The sequence below is a fragment of the Alosa sapidissima genome, chromosome 4, assembly GCF_018492685.1.
Source record: "Alosa sapidissima isolate fAloSap1 chromosome 4, fAloSap1.pri, whole genome shotgun sequence".
Taxonomy (NCBI): domain Eukaryota; kingdom Metazoa; phylum Chordata; class Actinopteri; order Clupeiformes; family Clupeidae; genus Alosa; species Alosa sapidissima.
The window spans coordinates 6,877,808-6,888,200 of NC_055960.1; the positions used below are offsets into that span (position 1 = coordinate 6,877,808).

Below are 10,393 nucleotides of genomic sequence, written 5' to 3' on the forward strand. Positions count from 1 at the left end.
GGGGGTTGGGGGGATTAGAGAATGAGGCAAAGGTCTACTCCAGCTTATCCAGAAAATCCAAGCCTTGTAATCACTTAACAAAACCATGCACGGGCATATGAGGCGTTTTTAAGCCAGCCCCAGACCGACATTCAGACCCGCCAGCCTGGTGTGAAGACGTGCACTCCACTGAAGGACAACGAGACAGAGAAAGTGTCACAGAGAGAGTAAGCGTGACGACCCGCTAGAGAGAAGCTGCCACTTGCTTTCCTCAAGGCAACCTGCTAAAGGACGCCGGGCGCGTTACCGTGGAAAGGTTTTAGGTCAAAGCGCAGGAAAGAGCAGACGCTTAGGATGATTGGGGAATAGAGAGAGACCAGTGGGGGGGGGGGGGGGGGGGTGGCGATTTGGGAACAACGCGTCAGGGAAGGAGATTTTCCTGGTGAGACTGATAAGTGTAAGAGAATCCCACTTCGCTGTCCACTATCACAGGCTCGGCAGAAGCTTATCTCCTCGTAAAAGCGCCTCCACGAGTCCCTGGGTCAATTCAGTCGGTCTTTTAGAAGAGTGAATGAACTCTAACTTTACAGACAATGTTTGGGAATTCTTTATCTAAGCTCCATTTGTTTCTACCCGAAAGTTTCCCAAACTGCATTTGATGATGGGATTTCAGTTTTAGGTTTATTTGTGGGACTCTTGGCAAGTCCATCTATAAATTCATGACCAAGGTCTCGAAGGGGGTTGCTTTGTTGGCAGACATTGAATATTCAGGGATCGGTGGGTCAGGTGCTCAACGCAACATCTAAACATTTTCAATATGTTTTAAAATACTTGCAAATCACAAATCACCAACGCTGATAGCAAAAATAGACAAGAATGCAGGCCTACTCAAAGTGTGTTCTGATAGGTCTACCTTGACAAACATTTACAACAAAAAAACACTTTAATAACTTTATCTCTTGAGTAGTAAATTCCCTGCACAGAGGGAAGGCAAGCCGGTAGGCTACAGTTATTCCAGTTGTGAAATTCAGCATACAAGACCATCTTGGAAAACCTCGAAATGTCAGAGTAGTATTTAGATGGACCTATAGCTTCCTCTCTCTTCCACTGATGAGAATCGGCGTTGTCCTTTAAGGGTCCTTCGCCCCATCTTCACTGAAGTTCTGCTGCATGTGCTAGTGACTAGTGATGGACTATTGGCGTTTCTTTACCGCCATCTATTGGTCACTGCACAAACACAATGATGGACCTACACTATTCCAGTCAGAGCGGGTTATCAAGGATCTTTGATTCAGTGTAGCCTATATTGAAGTACGCCATGAGACGTGATTAAAGTTCAGGTGACTCGCATTTTTAAAAAAATTCAAAATCACTGATTTAAGTAAATGATAATAGTAGGCTATAGGCTACTTTAAGTGCCCATTACTAGCACACCGTGGAACATCATCTTCTGTGTGCTTATTTGGCAATCAACATCTTCATGACATTGATGGCACATAAAGAAAGTTAAAGAGTATCAGTTAAAAAAAAAAAGAAATATCTTGGAGACACTAATGATGGCCAAAGCCTTTCTAATTATCCAAAGCCTTTCTAATTATCCTAACCAAAGTCAGGCTGTGCCCTTTTAATCATATCTAATAGTGCTGATGCAGATCAGGTGGTGAATTATCTCAGTAACTCAGCACCAGCTCCAACCAGTTACCAGTACAGTAAAAATCAAAGATTCTAGAGCGCTACCTTTGGTAAAAAAAAAACATTCCTGGAGGTTCAAGTTAAGATCACTGTAAGTTAGTGCTCTGAAAAACGCATTCATTCTTACAAGCCTCAGCACTCCACCCATTCAGTCATTGCGACAGTTTGACTAGGGAATTACCACATTTTGAATACAAATATCTCCAAGGATACCTTGTGTATCATTTGAATATCACTAGATTTAAATTTTAATTTACCAATACAGTAACAACTGGATCAAAATCTTAAATTAAGATTACAGAAACATTGAAATGAGAGATCGTTAAACTCTTAGTGCAAGTGCAGTTAGATTGGCTATGTGTAAACGTTGTGGATTTGAGTAAGATAAAGATTTACACATTAGTATAAAGCAATCTTCTATGACTTTCACTGTTCTCATTTCTAACCACCTGTAGTCTAAGTCAGTCAGGCATTCTGCTTGACAGAGCAGTGCTCCCCTATCCATCCTGGGAAGCACTGGCATTTGAAAGGTAGTAACTGCTCCTTGGTTGCCTTGTCCTGAGAGAGCCCTGGCTTCCTCTGGGCCCTGAAAGCTGGTCCCTGGCGGAGGGCGCTGGCATGCTCGCTCCTGGGGATGATGCTCCAAGCGGATGGGTCAAGGTGGAGGTACGCGCCGGATGCGGGGTCTCGCCGTTGACAGCGGCCATTGCTGTGGCAGATGTCGCGGCTGCACACATAGGCTGCCGTCGTGACGTTCACCACATAGCGACCTAGCACCTCATCCACGTAGGCTTTCACCGTGTTACAAGACATCTGTCAGTGAGAGTAGAAAGAAGAAGTTGGGTGTGTGTGTGTGAATGTGAAAGTGTAAATGTCTGTATGACTATTAGGGTGTTTATAACCATGCACCACTGACAGTTTCACTAAAAAAAAAATATTATTATTATTTCCCCCTGAAGATGATGGAAAGCACAGAAAGGTCAATCTTCCTGGGACAGCATTTTTTTTTTGCAGCATGTCTTTGTCTCTGAGTCAAATGCAGCAGCAGGAGGGTGCTGCAGTTTCTACACACGCCTTGAGCAAACACATCTAGAAAGAACAGCTTGTGTTCTGACCACCAGTGAGTTGTGCATTGTGTTTCCGTGCACCATGAGAGTGTGTGTACCTTTGACGCTGCATAGTTGCCATCTCCCCACAGTACGACTCCAGCAGCCCCCAGGGCGGCACTCTCCCCGATCGTATGAATCAGATCGACCTGCACCACAGAGCCAACACCGGCACAAGAACACAAGAACAACCATCCAAGAGTCAGCACAAGCAGGTAGGGGCCACAAAGGATAACAAAAACTAGGACAATAACTACCAAACATAACTGTTTGTAAAATGAGAATTAGGCTATTTCAAGTAATGCACTCCAAACTACATTTTGAAATGGGTTTTTTTCAAAAACACACACCACTCCCACTCACCGACCAGTAGTATGTAGTTTTATGGTGAAGTTCGGAACCCAAACATAATGAAATAAGGAAGAACTTATCAGCATTGTCAACAATATTGTCAAACGTGTCTAGTTAGTATGTTATCATGTTATAACTAGGCTGTTGACTGTGTTTGAAAGGCTCTTGCACAGAACAAGTACACAAGTAGATTGCTACTTTTAGGCCAAAACCCCTTGCATATAAAAACTGAGATCCTTAATGCTCAATTGCATGCAAGATACATTGCAAATATATTAAATTCATAAGGCCAAAGATGTGAAAGAAAAAGGTTGAATGTTGTTTTGAATTGGTGATGGTACATCACAAATAAAGACAAACAAACAAACAAAATTGACAAAACTGAAGACAACCATATCTAAGTCAGAACTTTCAAAGTTATTTCAACCAGATGCAATGTGGCTGACATATTAAAGGAAAATTCCGGTATTTAGCACTTTGAGTCCCTTTTCTGGTTTGTTTTGGATGAACTAGAGTGGTGGACACCGAAATTTTGACGATTGGTCCTGTCTCGACTTTTCTGACTCGCTTTGAATTGCTTTAGACTACTCAGAGTGGCTGCCAACAGGCATGCTCAAATATGTCCTAAAACAACCCTTAACGTTCGTTTTCAAAACTGTGCAACTCACCGAGTAGTTAGTGGTGTTTCTTGATGTTCCAAAACAAGTAGCATAGCGAAATACAGTTTCTGTCGTGTTTTATTTGGCCTTTTGTAAAATCCCATTGATTTCTGTTGTAAGACTCATTGCACGTTGATATTACTGCGCCACCGTCTATGCTTCAGGTTAAAATATTGAGCGGAAGTTTATACGCGGTTGTGAGGTGTCTGAGAAAATAGTTCCACAATAGCAAATAAGACAGCTGGAAATCATACATTGCGCAAATATATTTTATTTTAATAATCAACGAACACCACTAACCACTCGGTGAGTTGCACAGTTTTGAAAACGAACGTTAAGGGTTGATTTAGGACATGTTTCGTTGCTAGGTTACGGGAACGCTGGCGAGACACGCCGCTCCGTCTGGCATCATGTTTTTGTTTGTTTTTATGTAATGTCACGTTTATTTTTTGTATTGATTTGTCTAGTTAAATGTTTTCTCTCTTTATTTACGTTATTTTTGATCGTTTTCGTGTTATTCTCTTAGTCCTTTTTACTGCTTTCAAGTCGGCTGATGTTGTTAACGTCTGTCCATTGGGAGCTTGCTATGGCTAGCTTTTGCCCTGGGCCTCTTACATCCTTCCCATCCATCTGTGAGCCGGTGCTGCACTTCACTGTCTGGTCAAGGGGATTTCTCGGGACAGCAGTTGGAGCTACTCTGAGAAAGATCTGCTGAGGCCGCCGAGCTGTTTTTAACCAGTGAGCTGCCATGCCAACTGCCTGGAGTCTGGATTGAGCAGACTAACGTTAACGTTAACGTTGAAGAACTCTGCATTACGGACCAACAAACGGTCGCTGTTAAAAGTCCACCGAGTTGCTGATCTACAAGATCGCCCATGACTTCGGACTGTTATGCTTCCAGTGATATCCAGACTTTAACAAGGCCTAACGTTCACGTTATCTCCAGACTGCCAGTGAGTGTAAAGAACTTTGTTGGCGTTGCATGCATCGGTTGTGAAGACACAGCTGTGCGCAGTTTCACGCGAGTCATCATTGCCCTTGGACATTTTCAGCCGGTTGGAAATTGGACTAATTTTATTTTTAATTTATTTTATTTATTAATTTGTTTGTTGTCTGTCTTGTATGTCTTGGTGTCACGGGTACGCTGGCGACTACGCCGCTCTGTCCGGCATCTTTTGCGTTTGTTATTTCTTAAATGTAGTTCTATGTCTTGGTGTCACGGATACGCTGGCGACTACGCCGCTCCGTCCACTATTGTCTTTGTTAGTCTATGGGCTATATTTTAACGGTCTGAAACGGAAGTGTCTTTGCGCAAAACGCAAGTCACTTTGTGGGCGGATCTTGGGCGCTGATGCTATTTTACCAGCGGGATATTTGACTGTTGCGCCAGGCGCAAATCTAAAATGGGGTGGTCTGAAGTAGCTACATTAATCATGGGTGTGGTTTGGGCGTAACGTGCAATAAACCAATCAGGGCGTCATCTCACATTCCCTTTAACAACAGGCACGCTTGTTCCATAGCTGATTGCTATTATGGTGGCGTATTTGCCAGGCGCAGCCAGGAGCGTTCACAGCGCTATAATTTTACTGTTCAGTTAGGAACTGTCAGCTATTGATTTTTCCTCTTGACAAAATGTAATACAGAATTGTCACAAAGACATACTTTCCGATGTTTTGGGATCACTCTCACTGAATCACGAGATTATGAATGCATGGTGATATTTTTGCTATGTACAATGTAATCTAACATTACCTCTCTATAGACAATGCATATCTTCTGTCAGTTAATCTCTTCTCTCCCGTGCTGCCGCTGGGGCATTTGGGTTAAATGGCATCGGCATGCAATTTAACATCACGTCTCCTTAAGTCATCTAATATTTCCTAATTTATGTCATCAACACATCCGTGATTCGTGAAAATGTGTACGCTAGATTTCACATCTTAATGGACACCACACTGATTTCCGTCGAGTGGTAATATGTTTCTTTGAAATTATGTATGGTTTACCGAAATGGGAACTATGTTGTATAGATGAGTGGAACAAAGTGTGCGTTGCGCAGCACAGGCGGCCTGTGAGAAACAGTTTCCAAGTTGACCTAACTTTCAACTCTGCACAGTATATCCCATTAACTGCATGACAGTAGGCTATTTACAATATTTTCTGTTAAGTAGAGTTTGTAAACACTTTATCATCAACTTAATGCACGCACAACATTCGTTTGAGCAGGAGAGAGAATGAATGGGTGCAGCAACTACAGAAATTGTAGCCATACTTGCTGCTTTCTTGTACTATTTGCTGGTTAACAGCTCATAAAAGCTGATTTAAGCTAATTCACTAACTCAAGACTTTAAGGCCATCATGGATATAAAACGTTTTTTGAAAATAACGAAAGGATGGAGGGAACATAAAGCTTGGAGTTATTTCAGATGGGCTACAACAAGGTAGGCAAAATTCTGGTGCTTAAAACCTTAGCGCAGCTGGAATAATGCTTAGGCTGATGTTAAAGCGCACGCGATGTTTAAAGCCATACATAACGGTAAATTGGAACAAAACTAAAGGTAACTTTGGCCTTTATAGGGCTGTATAACGTTGTCCAAATTAATAGGTCATAATTAGGCGTTGTTGTTGTAAATATATTGCATGTAGATGTTGTAGGCTACTAATTTTTTAGGTCACCAATGCACGAACAAAACCGGGAAATGGACAAATATTATCACGGGGGTGTCTGTAGATTGGTGTGCAACACATTCATTCACGCAGGCCCTCAAAATAGCATCTGCATTTGTGCCACATACTTTAGACCAGAGAGTTCCTGGTCTGTGGCGGAATTGTTTTCTGAAACTGCAAAATATCAACAGTGAACGTTTGCGCCGGAACACGCCCCGTCTTTTCGCTGAACCGCCCCGGTGGGCGCAATCGAATTCCCTAATTTACAGGCACGTACCTGTGGAGGGAAAATTCCAATATGCGCTGACTGCAAAATAGGAAAGACAAAAGCGCGAGTATACAAAGTCAATTGCGCTGGGACGCTATACAAATAAAACTGACTTGACTTGACTTGATGTTTGAGCATGCCTGTTGGCAGCCACTCTGAGTAGTCAAAGGCGATTCAAAACGAGTCAGAAAAGTCGAGACAGGACCAATTGTAAAAAATTCGGTGTCCACCACTCTAGTTCATCCAAAACAAACCAGAAAAGGGACTCAAAATGCTAAATACCGGATTTTTTAAAATAATATTTAGAAACAAATAATAGTAAGAAGTAAACAAAAATGTTACATAATAATCAAAATGTTATGTAGGCCTAATGTAACACTACTAATACTGCATTTTGGTATAATATTAAAATGTCACTGATGATATTGCACTTTACTGATAGCCTACTGGTACTAATGATACTCCACTTTACTATTTTATAATGTAGAGATTAGGGATGTAACGGTGTGAAAATTTAACCTCACGCTTATAGTGACCAAAATGATCACGGTTTTCGGTATTATTGCGGTTTAAAAAGACGCAGAGTGGCTACATGATACAGTACACGTTTTGCGGTGAAAATGTTCCACCTTTTAAAATCAGGTGTAACCTAATCCAAATCACAATTAAATCCATCAATTAGACAACAGAATAAGTAGGGTACCATTTTTTTCCATTGTACCAGGCCTACTGTATGTCAAAAGCAGGTTCAGATGAAGCTGGGAAGGATTAAACACATAGTTTCCACACCGTGGTAATCAACTGCGATAATTATGATATTTGAAATTAAAACGGTAATTGTTATTGTCAACATTTTTATCGCGGTTTACCATTATACCGGTAATCGTTACATCCCTAGTAGAGATACTTGGTGCTGTGTATTGTTGTGTGGGGTTATGGGAGGGTTTAGTGGTCCTGTTGTTGTCTGTTGTCTGTCTACCTGACGAGCTGTATGATGCAAGACGAATTCCCGAAAGGATCAATAAATGTCTTTCTATCTACTATCAGCACATCTTCTCTGAAACTAAACTGATTGATTGACTTGATTGATCATTTTACCATCTACAGTTTTCTTTTTTTTTACCCTGACACATAGTCTTGTGGTAAAACACTTTTTTTGCTATTCTCCTAAATAGTCTTGGTTATTCCCAGAGTTCAAAATAAACCCTCTGAGGTTCAAGTAAAAGCTGCTTTGATCCAAAGAGCAAGGTGCCTAATACTCAACTGAAGGCATCATTTTATCATACTTTTATTTGCTCATTGAGATGCACCCATGACTTTGATTTGACTAGCACCACGCATAGATCATATGCTTACCTCAGAGAGGAAGTCCAGAGAGTAGGTGTAGGCGATGCGTGCATAGGGCAATACAGGCGGGCGGGCCACGGTGACCTGCTCCCGCACCCTCATGGCCTCCAGCACCCTGTGCCGGGCGTAGAGCAACGTCTCCTTAGGCCGGCCCCGTAGCCCCAGCTCCAGGTAGATGTCTGGGTAGAGTGCCGAGCTGCCCTTCCACAGCCACAGCAGGCCGTCATTGCGCTTCACCTCCAGCTCTGGGCACTCCCCCGTGTAGTTGACGGTCAGGTTGTGGTACTGGTGGTTGTAGCAGCTGGGGAAGCCGTAGAAGCCCCACAGGCCACCAGGGCGCTCTCGGGCGGCCAGCATCAGTGTGTCCCCCATGAAGGCCTGCGCTGCGGCCTCAAACTGGGCCCGCGCCTCCCGGTCCACCTGCTCTGGGCTCCAGTCCGGGTGGCGCTCCTTAACCAGTGCCCGTGAGGCGTCCCAGTAAATGCGCTTGCTGTCCCAGTTGCGGTCCCAGGTGGGTCGCCAGTGCTCCCAGTCGATGATAGCCAACCCGTGGAAGTACCGGTCAGGCATGTAGGTGCGTAGGTCGTTGTCGGCCTGCCACAGGTGCTCCTTCAGGCTGGAGTTCTGAGGGACGCCGCCGTATACGGCCTCTCCTTGGGATGTGAAGTGCGGGTAGAGCCCCAGGTGGCTCTCATAGAAGATGGTGATATTGTCTCCCATGAAGATCTGGTCATGGTTGGCCACGATGTCAAAGACGCTAAGGTCCAGGTCCACGCCATAGCGGCTGCTGCAGGAGGCCGTTGGCGCGTTCCACACTGTCAGAAAGGGGAGCTTATCGAGAGGAGGGAGTGCACGTCGTACACTGCCTGGGTGACCAGCTGCTGGGTCAGCAGGGAGGATAGCCAGCAGCCAGGCCACACAGAGTAGATGCACCATACCTGCGGGCAGAGATGGGGTGCAGGGATTTAATCACCCAATTATGGAGAAGTCGCTACACTCGAAACTGCTTTGAAATAAATAAATAATGCCATGGGTGTTCTATGGGCAAAGCCAATCTAAATGGAAATGAAGGGGGACGCCCAGTCTAATTTCAAAAAGTTAATTTCTATGATGAGAGGCAATTTTTAGAACAAAGGGCGCCATTGCCTGAACATCTCATTGTGCTTAATAATCTGTGTGTGTGAGTGTGTGTGTGTGTCTATATGGGTGGGCGGGTGTCAAAATATCTGCCACAACCGGAATATAAAAGAGGAACCTCGTCCCTATTATGACCGTCACTACCAACAGGTTATGTTGCGAAAATGAACATGAAGGAGAACAGTGGAAGAACAGACTCCCCATAACGCACACTTAAAATGTAGATGGGCTCTCGTCTAATCTAGCCTACACGTCTGCTGACGTTGTCTGAAGGAATTCCTTTTAACTCAAACAGGCTAGAGCAGTTTCTCAGCATTTGGTTGTATCGTGACATGAATGGTAGCTGTTGTTGACAAAGTTATTTGGCCAGCGTGCGTTCGTTGACATTAAAACTCAAATAAATGGAAATGCCAAGTCACCTCTGTTAAAATAGGATAAATAGTTTTTTTTTTAAAGTAAAAAATCGCACTCACCCATGAAACGTGTCATCGTTGTGTTTAGAGCTAGAACATGTCGATTCGTCGGAAATTCCGATGGACTGGTATGCAGCTGCAGTTGCAGCTCGTGATTAGAAAGAGGAAGAAATCAAAACCGTGTTCTGTGTAGCCTACTAAGCAGCACCAATCCGCAACAGGAGAAAGGCGGAGTTCCTGAAAGAGCGTTCATGACAAGTAAGGAAGAGTGGCCAACAGAATCGGGTGCAGAACGTTCTCAAATTTTCGAACGAATATATTAGCCTAAGTTATTTTACAGTATCGTGTCCGTATCCTCTGGCCCTCGTGTGCCTAGAATGTGTAAGCTAGGCCTACGGACCACCTAAGACCAAAGAAAACCAGGGCGCATCAACCGCATCAGGAGTCAATGCAACAAGCTATCTAAAATCGTTTAAACTGTGAGAGGTAATTAGAAATTAGTTGAACTTTATCTATCAACTCGACAAGAAAAGCCATCGACAGCCTGGTCACTTAAGTGCATATTGGCGTATTGGCGTAATTAGAAGGGGGTTGACATACACACGGCATACGCTGCGCTCGCCTTTAATTTACTTTTGGTTGAGGTAATGTCCCAAAGATTTTAGTTGTGCTTGCCGCCGGGCAAAATATCTATGGTTTACAGCGCGCCGCGGTCAAAGTTCTTCATAATCAGTAATAATTCCCACATGATGGCGCTATCTCCTCAGCCAATAC

At 43.6% G+C, this 10,393-nt stretch overlaps 1 protein-coding gene across 1 annotated transcript; it reads right to left on the reverse strand.

The window, feature by feature from the left end:
• Window positions 1-903: 903 nt before the first annotated feature.
• hyal1 (hyaluronidase 1) lies at window positions 904-10,044 on the reverse strand. Its single transcript, XM_042090885.1, has 4 exons — window positions 9,680-10,044; window positions 8,079-9,007; window positions 2,837-2,926; window positions 904-2,484 (listed from the first exon to the last, which is right to left on the reverse strand). The coding sequence occupies exons 1-4, from the start codon at window positions 9,693-9,695 to the stop codon at window positions 2,137-2,139; spliced, it is 1,383 nt and encodes a 460-aa protein (XP_041946819.1). The 5' UTR covers window positions 9,696-10,044; the 3' UTR covers window positions 904-2,136.
• Window positions 10,045-10,393: the final 349 nt, after the last annotated feature.